The sequence below is a fragment of the Pogona vitticeps genome, chromosome 6 (genome assembly GCF_051106095.1).
Source record: "Pogona vitticeps strain Pit_001003342236 chromosome 6, PviZW2.1, whole genome shotgun sequence".
Classification (NCBI taxonomy): Eukaryota; Metazoa; Chordata; class Lepidosauria; order Squamata; family Agamidae; genus Pogona; species Pogona vitticeps.
Window position 1 is genome coordinate 6,259,940 of NC_135788.1, and position 14,274 is coordinate 6,274,213.

At 43.1% G+C, this 14,274-nt stretch overlaps 1 protein-coding gene across 6 annotated transcripts in view; it reads left to right on the plus strand.

Moving 5' to 3' along the window:
* Nucleotides 1-14,274, plus strand: part of LOC110071938 (sodium channel protein type 5 subunit alpha) — a 281,534-nt gene that overhangs the window by 86,178 nt on the left and 181,082 nt on the right. For all 6 annotated transcript variants that reach the window (XM_073002844.2, XM_078378169.1, XM_078378172.1 and 3 more), the window contains one exon: nt 2,905-2,996. In XM_073002844.2, the coding sequence (XP_072858945.2) occupies nt 2,905-2,996 (92 nt within the window). The remainder of the gene's footprint in view (nt 1-2,904; nt 2,997-14,274) is intronic.

A 14,274-nucleotide genomic window follows, 5' to 3' on the forward strand; every position in this document is an offset into this window, starting at 1 on the left:
GCTGCTGGGAGTTATGATCTAACAATACCAGGAGGACCACACTCTGCCCATCCCTGGAGTAGAATTAATTTCATCAGATACATGATTTGTGCCCTGAGGATGACAAATAAATGGGCATACTATAGAGAAGGAATTGTGAACAGTGCAGCTAAAAGGCTCATTCCTCTGCAATGCTCAGCATTTCTATGCAAATCTTGTTGAAAAACAAGATAAGAACAGGGATGGTTTATAACAACAGTGATTGTAACACAATCCTTCTCGGTTATATAAATTTAGAGGTATCTAGAACAATATAGAGGTATCTAGAACAAAAGGCTTTGTTTCTCTCCCTCCCAATTGATTCCATGTAATTTGTTTGTACAGTATATAATTACGTCCTAGATGTTTTTAAGATGTTCTGTCTATTGTTCCTTTTTTTAAAATGTTGGTAATGGTCATGGGGATCACACTTTAGGCTGGTTTATAGAATCCAGAAGTAAAAACAATACACCTGGCTTCCAGGAAATTGCCTTTTCAAACAAAGCATTTGCAGTAGTTCTTTTTGTACGGAAATATTAAGTTACCAAACCACACGATGCCATTTTCTATCTCTTTGTCTTGTCCGTCTGATCCCAAGGGGACAGAAAGACTGACTCAGCCTATATTCAGTCTATGCAGTTTCTGTAGACGAAGGTATAATAGTTTCACTGTGTGTGTGTGTGTCTTTGTGCATTCAACACCACCACACAACACTTCAACTAAAAGCTCCTTTTATGAGCCTTAGTGTTCAGAGCTGATTTTCCTTCCATGAATTTGAAACTTTGAATTTGATATATTTCCCTGTAGTTTCCCTTTTACCAAACAAACAAACAAACAAAAAAATGGACCTGAATCCAGGTTAATAGTCTCACTGAAGGGATTAGATTTTCATATTCAGCTATAGAGTCTATGGGTCCTCTGTAGCGCAGGCTAACAGTTGCATTTAGCTTTTTTTTTTTTTTTTTTTTAAAGACACCTCTCTAATTCTTAACATCTGTCTGATTAACTTGAAAACTAGAGCGCTAAATTGTAAACAGCCTATCACATTCCATGATTTTGACATCTTGTTTCTTCCCTAGAAATCCTGAAACCCATCTGATTGCATAATTAAGAACGCTGGGGAAAACACTAAATGTAAATTCAAATGCAGGAAAGCACATTAAGAAAACTTTGCACCAGAATTTCCCTCCAATTTCTTGTCGGATCTTTCACAAAAGCTGCCAAACTCCTCTACATTTCAGACTACGTTCCTAGCTCTGCTCTTATTATGTAATATTTGGGCGATTGATGCACTTCTTCCTTGTTACCATTGGACAGATGCTCAGAGTCTCTTTTATTTCACGTGTTTGTAAGGTTGATTCACAGTAGTATGAATAAGCTTCAAAGGAATGGCCGTAGATCGTCAGCCTTCCATTAAGCAGGGGCTTTAAGCTTAGGATGGGCTGGTTGTTTTTGAAACATTCTCATGCTTGTTGCCTTGAACACCCATCCCCAAAACTCACATTTGGCTGTCTGAATGGGACCACCACCACTGCCTCCTCTTTTATCTCTAATTGCAGGCAAATCAGGGACAGAGAGAAGGCTTATCCTACTACGCCTGGTTTGGGCAAGCTCTGGAACTCCAAGGAGCCAAATTCCCTCCCTCCGGACCCAGGGCCTGCACCAAGCACTAAAAAACAAAGAAATCCAGGAAAATCCAAACTGAGAGTAGCTGGAAGCCCACTTCTGGTTTGGTAAAAATCATAATTGTTTTGTCTGCAGTACTGGTAGAAATCAGGGGGAAGCCTGCAATTTGCTGAAAAGGTAGTGATCATTTACCCTTTGGGAGGGCTGTATTTCTTTTTCCCAGCTTTTTGGGCTGGTGGGGGTCCAGGAGTCAAAAGCAAAAAGCCCTTGGTGGCAACATGTGGCTTGTGGACCGCATGCCTCCCCCTCCTGCGCTATTCCAGCTATCAGTCCCTGCACCAGGGTTCCACCTCCATGGTGTTCACCAATGACTTTAGTTGGTAGGTCTGAACCCATCATGATCGCTTGTGCGACTTCTCCCGAAATCAGTGCTATTTAAGCTTGTGATGAGTTACTCTCCTTGGAAGCATCTCACGGATTCCTCAATGAAAAGATGAGCAATGGTAGATACAACCTGACTCATTACTTCCAATCTTCCACAACAACCTGCCGCTGCAGCAGTGTTTAAGGGTTGTTCAAGACAGCCTTCTGAGATCACAGTATGACACAGGTCCAGGAATGGTCAGTGTCTTGATGGAACCTATGTAATATTGTCTTAAGCTCTATCCTGGAAGCTAAGTGGGTTGGGCGCCAATGAAAAACAAATACGCAGTTCCTTTTAATCAGCAAGACCCCATGAGCCTAGGTGTTGTGTATGGAATGATCAGGATCCCTCGAAGATGTCCCCCCCAAAGGTCTACCTTGCGCAGAGCTTTTGGCCCATGGACAAGCTGGAGAAGAAGCAGTGCAGAATGGGTTTTCTGGATGTAGGAGGCTTTGAACCCGCCTCGCTAAACCAAATAGGCCCATGCAAGTTTCATGCAGTCTCCAGCAGTGTGTGTGTGTGTGTGTGCTGTGTTGTGTATTTCCAAATAACTGTGGTTTAATTCAACAGGTTTGTAGGAGGATTTGCAAAACTAGGTAAAATTTCTGCACTTTGGAATTTCAGGGTATTGAGAGCCTTAAAAAAAAACCCGTATGCTCCAGGTAAGAAGCCCCAATCCTTGCATATCTGCTCTCTGCTACAAGTTACTCCCCCCTGCCCTGTTCCCTCCACCCCCCCTACCCTTCTTTCTCTTGTTTTCTCTCTTCTTCTGTCGTTACTTTGCTGACGTTCTTGTCACGGTCTTCTTCTTGTCTGTGACTTTCCCTTGTTTGCAGATACATAACTGAATTTGTGGACCTGGGCAATGTATCCGCCTTACGAACGTTCAGAGTTCTCCGGGCGCTGAAAACAATCTCAGTCGTTTCAGGTGAAAAGAACAATAACAGGTTAAACACTTGGGCTGTTCTCACAAAGCTTCTGCACCATTCCCTCTAGCAAAATGGCTGTCGGTAGAACACGGCTTTTCACAACAATCAACTCCTGATTTGGGAATGGATGAGTGTAAGAAATGGGGACCTGTCAATAGAATACTTTTTCATATGTTTCCCAGTCTCCTTCCCCCAGCGTTGTTTTGTGGTGGGGCATCCAAAGCCAAAGACACAATCCTGCTTGCCCATTTTTCTCTTACCACCATTTTGTAATTCTTGGGGAGAAAGTCCTGTATTTCAAACTTGGGGAGTTATCATTTTTTTAAAAAAACCAATTGGGTTTTCCAACATTCTTCTCCACCAAAACTGCTTGGGGCAAGTTGCAACATATGAAAAACAAAACAATGGAAGATTAAAAAAAAAAATATGGATGAAGTCACTGAAATATTGTTAATTTGCAAACCAAACCACTGAATGCTATTTACGGATGGGGGGGGAGAGTAAGGAATTGGAAGAATTCATCTTACTCATCCTAGTCTTTGTCATGTGATCTGATCTCATTTTTATCCAAATTGACAGTGTGGCTTTCGACTGAATGTGGACCCAATCCACCTGGGAGTGTTTGCCACTAGCCTCATTGATAAGAGGGAATGGCATGGTTGGACTGGATTTTTTTAAAAATGTGGCTGCTGATTATTTCAATGGGGTTTGTGAAAAAAAGAGTGCCCTGGTGGATTGTGTTCATTGTTGCCTTTTCCCATAGACGCTGAATGCTGTTCTCACTGTCTTTGTTAATCCTTAGGATGCTTGGTTATCAATGCTTCTTTGTCTCAATCACGCTCTCTCTCTTTCTCATTCTCTCTCTCTCTCTCTCTCTCCTTCTCAAATTGGCAATGGAGTTTTCTTTGAAAATAGCTTAATGGGGAAAGACACATGTGCGCATGGTGTATCTATGGACAGGTCTCATTCAGCCTTCGTGTTTAACATAGCTGACCTGCATGGCAAGGTAGAGAAAAATGGCAAAACAACCCTATGCATGGTACTTTTCTGTAGATGATTATCCTGAACAGATTTTTGGCCATTACGGGTCAAAAACACTCTAAACAGATTGCTTAAAGGAGAAAAAGAAGGAGGAAGAAAGGGGAGTAAATCAACATCCATTTAGGAGATGAGGGGAAAAAAACTTTTCACTCCATTAGACAGGAAATGTTCGTGCCGTGAAACAAAACAACGGAGCGAGAGCACATTACCTCTGCACCTGTCCACAATGTGTTTAGGGTAAGGATTCTGCCATTACTGCCATTATATCTTTCAGGTGGTAACTGATACAACAGACAGTGGCCCTCAAAGTCATTGGCAAAAATCTGATTGGTTTCAATGGGTTGGTCTACTCTGCTCACATACGGGGGTGTACGAAACCCATTGGGGAGATGTGGCTTTTCTCAGTGTCCCGTCTTTACACAAAGAGCAGCAGTTGGTGGTGGTCAAGTTCAAAGGTGGATGAGTAGAGTGGACCACATGTGGCTTGAGGTGGGGCAAGCCTCCTTGTTGAATGTGTGCTCCCTATGTGGTGATTTGTTCCTGTTTCATTTTCCTAGGAGAATGGTGTTTGTTTGTTTTCAAAATGGAGACAGTTCAAAACACAAGAGTCTCGTTCGAAGGGGTACAAGGACACCCCCTCTTATGCTCTGATGTCTCCTTTAAGGAGGAGCCAGCGAATGAGTGGTCGTTTCGACCAGATAGGCAGGGTATAAATAGAATAAATAAATAAAATAAATAAATTCATGTTGAATTTTGCTTATGGATAAAATTGCTTGCCCACCTGGAGATGTGCAAATCATTCCCCTTCATCACTCTGCAAACAATCGGATAAATCTGATATGTTTGCTAATCTTTGTATAGTTTGTTTGGCTTCCTCTTTTCTTTAGGTAGGAACACCCAAATGGTATCCATGCTGGCTCAGGGTTTTTGGGAATTGTAGTCTAAAAACTTACTTTTTGAGGTTGTTTTTTGGGTGTATCCCAAAAAGGGTGACATTTGCCTTGGGCCTAACCTTTGGGTTACAACTTGGAATTAAGGGCCAGTTTGGTTTGTCAGCTAGTTTGTTGGACTTCAGACTGGGAACAATGCTTTGGAAAATTACTTTTTTTGGACTATAGTTCCCAGAATCCTTCAGCCAGCACGGTCACTGGCTACAATGGATGGAAATGTAGTCTCCAAAATGAAACTTTCAAATCTCTGCCTACAACATAAAACATAACAGTGAACCTGTATATGGGGAAACAGTTAATTTGGGAAGTGACTCAAATTGTTAATTTGGGAAGCTTGTTTGATAGTGCGAGCAAACCTGTTAGCGCAGAACGGTGCACTTGAGGGCCAATGTGAAGACATAAAGCCGTGTAGAAAGGATTCCATGGGATGCGAGAGAGAGAGAGAGAGAGAGAGAGAGAGAGAGAGAGAGAGAGAGAATCTATGTTTAGAAGTTGAACATTTTTCTCTAACAAAGTTGTCAACATGGGAAAGACCTGGTATAATTTAACTGGCTGCTGAGCACCGGGATTTAGAAAGAGCATGTGAGGGAAGACCCAAAATAAACTCTCTCTGCTCCTGCTCCATCTGACTTGAATGTTAATGGGGGAGCTCTGCCTTTCTCCAGGGCACACATTTCAGGTTTGATTTGGTCTCCATTTTGAACTGAGCAAAGGCCAGGCCTGGCCAGACTGCATAAACATCCAAAGCAGTTTGTCATCCACCCAGTGCTGAAGAGGATGTTGGGGATCTGAGAAATTTCAGACAGGATGATTCCACTTAAGAATTTCCAAAAGGACAATGCATATTTACATAACTTTTGCGTACGGAGATATATTGACACAGATAATAATAATAATAATAATAATAATAATAATAATAATAATAATAATAATAATAATAATAATAATAATAATAATAATAATAATAATAATAATAATAATAATAATAATGAACATATATACATAGTATATGTATATACACTCGTACACATACAACGAAATTCACAAAGAACACTCAGAGACCAGACCAAAACACACACACACCCTCATCACAATACTAAAACCCAGAACCCTGCCTAAGAGGCAGGTTTAGGAATAATGACTATAACACAAATTGGGGGGAGCAGTCCGTTTCAGCAGAGTAGAGAAGAGGGTGACTTGTATACCTGCCCCCGGTGTATTAACAAAGTGCTGTTGAGAGAGGGGGCAGCCATTTTAAAGCTAGTTCCCTATTCAGTTCACTAGCTGTCCCTGCTTCAAGATGCTTGCTTTTCCCTCATATGGTTCTTTATCTTTACCTCAGTTGTGGAACTGAAAGCCCAGTTTGGTTTCAGTTCCCCTGTGGGCAGGGGTATTGGCAAATCTTTGCATCTGAGTCCCAAGTCCGAGTCTTTGGTACTCAAGTCCCAAGTCTCAAGTCCCTATTAAAAACAAGCTTTTTCCCCAGAAAAAAAGGGAGGGGTGGGTAGATTATGAGTCGAGTCTGAATCTTTGAGGGGAAAAAAACCAAGTTGATTCCAAGTCAAATCTCTGGTGTGACTAAAGTCCGACTTGACAGCGAGTCCCGCAGCTTGGTATCCCTTCCTGTCGCCAGTTGTTTCTGAGGAAATTCCTTTACCAGTTTGGACTGGATGGAACCTGAAAAGTCAGTGAAGTTTTCTCTGTCTATCAGTGGCTGGCAGCTCTTCCTTTTTGTGGCCTGTGAAGATAAATGCAACTTTGAGGGGACAAACACTCCAGGTTGGATCCGAGGCAAAGTGAATTATCCCGCTGAAATCAGTAGGACTGGAAGTAAGAGACCTTCTTACACGTCGCTACCCAAAAATCAGTCTGCTTGCATTCTAAGGAGCATTTCACCACATCAATGGGTATAGAAATGGGATTCATTGTGGGCTTAATAAAAATTAATTAATTTTCACAGGCTGCAGATTTTCTCAGACAAAAGCCCCGCCCACCGTAGTGGGACTTCTTCTCCAAGTGGATATGCAGTGAGTTTCTGAGGCATTCGTGAGGCAAAGAGCAGATTTTTCCCCCCTCAGTTCTACTGTGAAGGGGTGGACTTGGGTGTTTAATCCTTCAAAACCTGCCCCACTCATGGGAACCTTTTTACTTGCTCCCTCATGCGCACTTGGCCAATACGTGCCTCTCTTTTAAGGATGCTATTCCCCCCACCCCCAAAAAATCTGGGTATCACTGTCTTTCTCAAAAACCCACTGGCATTTCTGTGAGTTTGTGCTATTTTTGATCTATTGCCATTTTACCCATTTATTTGTACTAAACACATCCACTCCCCAGAAATGTAAGACTTTCTGGGGCAAGTTGTATTTCTTCCTTTTCTTCCTTTTTTTTCCTGAGTGAAATGCAAATAAATCTGATTTCCTTTTGGTTTCTTTTCTGTTTCTCCTTCTCTTTTTTTGCCACCTATTAGCCTGACCCTCCCTACATCTCCCACAGTTGCAGACCATTTTAGTCCCCCGGTTCGAAGACCTTAAAGACCCTAGAGTCAAATAATGTTCAATGAATGCAAAATGGAATTAAAACTGTGAATTTTTTTTTTAAAAAAAAGCAGAGTTGGCTAAGATACATTGAAGGGCTTAGAGCCAGTTGGCTTTCTCTCTTCTATAGACAAAGGTGTTAGCAGGCCAAATCACTACATGGCCTTTCATCAACAATCAATGTGATTTAAGCCCCATGCCTCCTGTGTGGGCTTGGAGCAGAATGAAAGAGTAACACGTACAATGCCCATTTTAGCAAAGCTGCAGATTACATTTGGGTGGAACACCAGGGGAAAACAATCAAATGAAGCCAGGTTGTGAGCATTTTCTAGTGTTTGGAGGACTTTTTTGGGGGGAACTTTTGAAGCTCACCCTTTTTTTGGTGATATTTCAGTGGTCCAGTGAATAAAATGGTCATGGATGCTTCATTCCCATGAAATTCAAAGAACGTTTGTGTGGGGGGAGAGGGTCTTCCACAGGTAGACTCTTGGTTTTCTTGCTGTTTCAGATGCTTGCTTATTTATTGATTTATTTATTGATTTATTTATTTATTTATTTATTTATTTATTTATTTATTTATTTATTTATTTATTTATTAGCGGAAATCATAGTTCCTTAATTGCAGTGCGATGCCAGGCTCAGTTTACCATCTACCCGGAAGTCCCCCTGCACATGTTAACCAGGGGAAGAAGCTCAGTGACTGCGTTGTTTCAATGGAGCTTGTGCAGGAGAACCTCCTCAGATGGGACTTTGTGTCACAGACTCAGACTCAGACCCAAAGTTGGTTCTAGCCCCCACCACCCCGGTTAAACAAGGAAACCTATGTGCAAACATGGGTACAACATGAACAGATGAATCTGTGGTCCCCTTCCAATGTGCCCATATGGCCCCCGATGAGAATGGATGTGCTGGACTACTGACCAGTAGCCTTCTCCTCTTCCCTCATCCTTCCCTGAAACTATTGACAACTAGGGACTCACATATATGCCTGATGCTGGTGATGTGTACCAAACCAGTGAGATGTTTCTTATCAAGCCATTTCCCCTCCTTTGGAAGGAGACCTTGGCTAGCAGTCCTGCCACTCTCCGGATAGTTCAGGTTACAGCCCTTTGGATGCACTGCCTGAGGATGGCCAGAATCATGCCCAGATTTGGAAAAACTGCTTTGTGATGCTCATTTTAAAAGGTCCAGGCAACAAGGCAGCAGCTATCGTAGTTTAGCGACATCAGTGCGTGCGCTTTGAGCGAAATGTATAAATAGCATCTCAGCAGATGCAAACACTCTTATCAGAACAACAACAACAAAAGTCTCTCCATCTTGCAGGCAAGAAAAATGTTTTTTGGAGTGGCTTGTTTGGATAAAAAGGAGACAGTGAAAGATTTACACCCCTAATTCAGAGGAAAGTCATTCTCTTCAATCTGCTTGTGGTCCAGTGATGGAGCCTCGGTAGAGATACTGTATTATCATTCTTGTTCTGAGGAGCATCAAAGACTTTTCTCTTTAGGCTCAGCATCCTCTACAACCCAAACTTTTTAGACTACAACTCCCAGAATCCTCCAATCAGCATAACTATTCTGGCTGGGGGGAAGGGGTTGGTCCAAAACCAAACATTTGGTTCCAACGTCTGCATGTAACGGTCATGACCTTCTCTTCCATGATGAAAGATTAAACACAGCTTTGTCCAGTAATGATCCCTCATCCCAATAAAAAAAAGTACAAATGCATTTTATGCTTTTGCTCCCACCTTCCTCTCTCCAGTGCTTCCTGCTGGACAGCAATGATTATTTTCGCTAGAGACCCGTTTAGGAACAAATTCTAGGCAATATGAGCCCAATTCCATGTAAGGAATCTGGAGAAAAGAAAAATAAAAGCAGAGTGCACTGCTTACAGTGTAGCAGTTGAATCACAATTTAATTATGCGGGCTACAAATGGTACACGTCCCCAAACAAGCTAGGAAGTCAGTTTACTGACTTCAGAAGGATGGAAGGTTGAGTGAACCTGGAGCCTTCTACCTGGGCATGTGGGGATCAATCTCAAGTTCTGAGCAGAGTCTTGGCTTCCACACTGCAGTTGGAACCATTGCTCCATGAGGGTCAGGAGTCACAGCTTGCCACCGGGGCCTGGATAAGAGCTGTCTTTACTATTTCTCCATCCAATCAATCCTTTCCTGATGGAAGTACCCACTAAATTTTGCTAACTGCAATTGGAGGCCCTCCAAAAGAGGAAGGATACACTGAAACGCCTCCATCTTAAACATGTAAAATGCAAGGGAAAGAATGATAGGGAGGTTCTAATGGGTAGTTCAAAAATGCCACACAATTTCTTGGGAAAACTAGTCGATTGGCCAGAAAAAATGTGTCTTCTCTCAGGCCTAATCAGAACGCTTGCATCCGTGCAGTGCAATTTAATGCTTGGAGAGTAAGAGTTAAACGGGTGCTGCGGCGGCTTGCGAAGCAGCCCATCCTGTAAAGCGGCTGCTCTCTCTCAGCATCGTGTCCACGCAATGGATCATTTCTCTCAGTAGATTGGATTGTAACTGCAATGTGAATATATCTTAACAAATATTTTCTTGAAACGTGACAGCTAATTCTGGTGAGTGCCACGCGACCCTTCAGTGAAGTTTTCCTTGCTATTCATTCTTTCCCACCCCTTGAGAATCTTACCCAATGGCAGGTATAGTTTTGCCAGCTTTACTTTTTTTGTTTTGTTAGCCCTGCTCTTATGCCTTTAATGAACTACAGAGCTGGAAGGGGGTCCAAGAGATCATCAAGTCCAGCCCCTGTGAAGGAGGCACAGCGGAGAATCAAACTCCCAACCTTTGGCTTTATGGCCAAATGCCTCAAACCACTGAGGTCACCAGCATGCTATAGTGTCTGGTCCATACATGAAACAGGTGAACGTTTGTCTCAACACTTTATTTCTACGGTAGGAAAACCTTAAAATTCTTGGTGTACGACTTTAATATTTAAAGGCGTCGCAGCAAGGGCCTTTAAAAAGTTGGCAAACACTTCCAGGCCTTGATGCCATTTAGGTTAAGCACTTGTCAACTGTCCTAATTCAAAATAAAGAGGTGTAAAGGCACAATTAACCCCTGTTTCAAAATGCGAGACTTAAAATGGTCTTCCATTTGGTGGGTTGTGTTCAGGATTATTCAACAACGGCCATGTTGTTGTTGCAGAGTTTTGAATTTTGGTTAGATGACTCCAGCTGTGTAGCAGAAGCAGAGAGATTCCCAGACTGGAATAGCGTCACGTCCCCCAGGATAGTCCACTCCTTTTCTCATGAACTGGCACTTAACAGTCTCAATAACTCAATCCGGGGCATTAGTAGCAGAAAGAATAAACACTGTTTTCTTTATTTACAGTTGTGAACAGATCAAACAGCAGACTGACACACATGAAGAACTACAGTGGTGCCCCGTATAGCGAGGTTAATCCGTTCCGGATTAACCTTCGCTATACGAAAACATCGCTGTGCGGGTAAGGAAAGCCTATTGGAACGCATTAAACTAAGTTTCGGCGGTCGCGAAAACGCTGCGGGGGGGCATTTCGGGCCATCTGCGGCCATTTTAATGGCCACGGATGACCCGAAATGCCCCCCCGCAGCGTTTTCGTGACCTCCGTAAGCAAGGGGAGGGCGCGAAAACACTGATAGGGGCCATTTCGGGTCATCCGGCGGCCATTTTGGAGCCGCCAATCAGCTGTTCGGCGGCTCCAAAATGGCCGCCGGACGCCCCAATCGTCGCAAAGCGAGTGCGGCGATTGGGGCTGATCCGTATAGCGATCCCCAAAAAGGGATCGCTATACGGATTCTTCGTTAAACGGTGCGCTCGTTAAGCGAGGCACCACTGTACGTTCCAACAGACTCTAGAGAGGGAAATGGCTCTCAGCAGAGAGGAGGGGTTCTCTTTGAAGTCAGAGGCAGGGAAGGAATGATTGGTTCGTGTGGGATAGATTGACAGCCGCCCAAGCCCAGAAAGGTCCCTCCCACTCACACCTTCTCCAGGCAACATGCGAGGTTGTAAAACACTCCAACATTTGTCTAGGGACTTGACAACATCAGGGGCATAGCTGTGGGCCTGACACCACCTGGGCTGTTTGGGGAGGGGGGAATCAGGTTCCCCCCCCCAAAAGGTGGCTTCCCATTCCTTTTTTAAAGACATCCTTTCTAAAATATACCACAACTCAGGTACAGTGGTGCCCCGCATAGCGATGTTAATCTGTTCCAGGATTAACGTCACTATCTGGATTCGTCGCTATGCCGGGGGAGAACCCATAGGAACGCATTAAACTCCGTTTAATGCGTTCCTATTGGGGAAAAACTCACCGCTATGCGGGGAATCCTCCATCCGGCCGCCATTTTCGCCACCCAGTAAGCGAGGGCAGGGCGCGAAAACGCTGCGGGCGGCCATTTTGTTGACCCGCCGGCCATTTTGGAACCGCCGATCAGCTGTTTGTAAAACATCGCAATGCGAAGATCGGTAAGTGAAACGCTTACCGATCATCGCAATGCAATGTTTTCCCTATCTAAAACATCACAATGTGATCGCATTAGCGATCGCAAAAAACCATGTTGCTATGTGGATTCGTCATTAAACGGTGCGCTCGTTAAGCAAGGCACCACTGTACTGTCTAGGATTTTATACACCAGGATCCTTATTCCCCATCAGATCAAAAGGCAACCCATCATCGGCATGTTGTGGTTTCTCATGCCCTGCCAACCCCATGCCCCCCTGTGGTGCCATGCAGCTGGCCAACGTAGTTGTATGTGATCTCTGGGTTATCCCTAGACTCTGAATGCCTGGCTATAAGTATACCTGGCCGGGCAGGAGGGGAGAATGAGGAATGAGTCTCAAAATGAAATGTTCTGATGTCTGAGAAGATTAAATATGAAAAAAGCTGACACAGAGGGAATTATCTTCCTATTTAAAATGATTAGAACTGGACAAAGAAAACACATTTTAGAAATGGACCTCAAAAATTAACAACATTTTTGAGGTTGTTACACTTTCCAGGAAAACCTCTAACCCTCCATTTGAGGGCAATTAAAAAGGAATAAAAATCAGTTTCTGGATCCTTTCATATGAAGAAAAAAAAACCCACCTTCCGTATTATAAGAATGGGATGGTTCTTTAATCCCCAGCTGATTAAAATGCTGCTTCACTTCCAGTGAGCGGTTCCATGCTGATTGCTTACGGCCTCTGATAAGTGATCTGGCATATTAATACAGTGATAAAAGTAATACCGGGGTTGACACACACAGCCTGCCTCCTGATAGCATCCGGCATGTGTCTTTCTTGTTAGCTATTGACAGAGGGACAGGTTCTGACATCCAGTGGTTCAAAAAAAGAAAGAAAAAAAAAGTAGAAAAGAAAGAAAGAAAATGTTTTTAAAGGTTTCTGCTTATCTATAAGGGCTTAAATCCTGTTGCCTTCAGTGCAGAATGGAAGGGACATTGAGGAAGCCAGTTCAGCTTGTAAGAATGGTGACTGTTATTGTTTCAACATGTATACTGTGCTGCAGGATTCCCAGCATGGTGTAATGGATAGAGTGATGGACTAGGATTCTGGAGAACAGGGTTCGAATCCCCACTTGGCCCTGGAAACTCACTTGGGGTGCAAAACTGGTAAAACCACTCCTTAAATCTCTCACTTACCTTGAAAGCTCTATTAGGGTTGCTATAAGTCGGTTTTGACTTGACAGCCCAGACACGTAGAACACGTAGAACCAATGCACCCTCTGGGCAGTTGACAATATAATTATGCAGGCTGCACATTGCTACACTCTCCAGTGAACTGGGTGCTCAATTTATTGATTTCGGAAGGATGGAAGGCTGAGTCAACCTCAAGCCAGCTACCTGACCCTATCGGGATTGAACTCAGACCATGAGGAGAGTCTTGACTGCAGTACTGCAGTTGATCCGCTGTGCCGCAGGGTTTCGCAACTGATCACATAGTGGGGAGCCTCCTGGAATGAGAGCTACACTTATTTATGTGACTTCTATGTTTAGACAACAGGGTACTAGTCTCTATATTGATTCAATAGTTTTTGTTATCAATAATTGCCTTTCATTTAATGTAACACATAGTTAAAAATATACTATGCATATTTCACTGGGGCTACAATGTAGGTAAATAGTTAAAATATAAACCCAATTACTGTCAAAATATTCTGTTTCTTGCCTTTCCCGCAAGACAGCTTCGAGCCTGGGGCCCATTTCCCTTTCTCCTTTGACCAGTCCTGTGAAGTAGGGACACGGCGCTTGACCAGAGGCCACCCAGTAAGTTTGATGGTGTGAGCAGAGAAGGAAGGCAGCTTTCCTAGATTTTAATATTTCCTCTCCAGACGGTTGTTGCGGCTTGTAACACTTTTGAGTTTTATGAGGCCATTTGCTTACTTAGATATCTGTTGATGAACCTTGTAAACGCAATTTCACAAAATGAGCCCTTTTTGGTATTCTCAGTTATATAATGTATAACAGGATCAAGTATAACAACAAAAGGCTACAATTTGCGTATCCAAATCCTTGCCCACAACACCAATAAAGGAGTTGCTCATAGAATGGTACTGTTCAAGTGAATTCGAATTCAGGGGGGGAAAAAATCCAGGACATCATCCTCAAACTGGTTGAGGTGTCCAGTATCTAGAAGAATCAGCTCCAGATGTGAAATCTGCAAAACCCTAAAGTAAAAGAGTTTAATTGTATGCAATTTATGAATTCACTACTCACCCCTCCAACACAAACAGGTAGG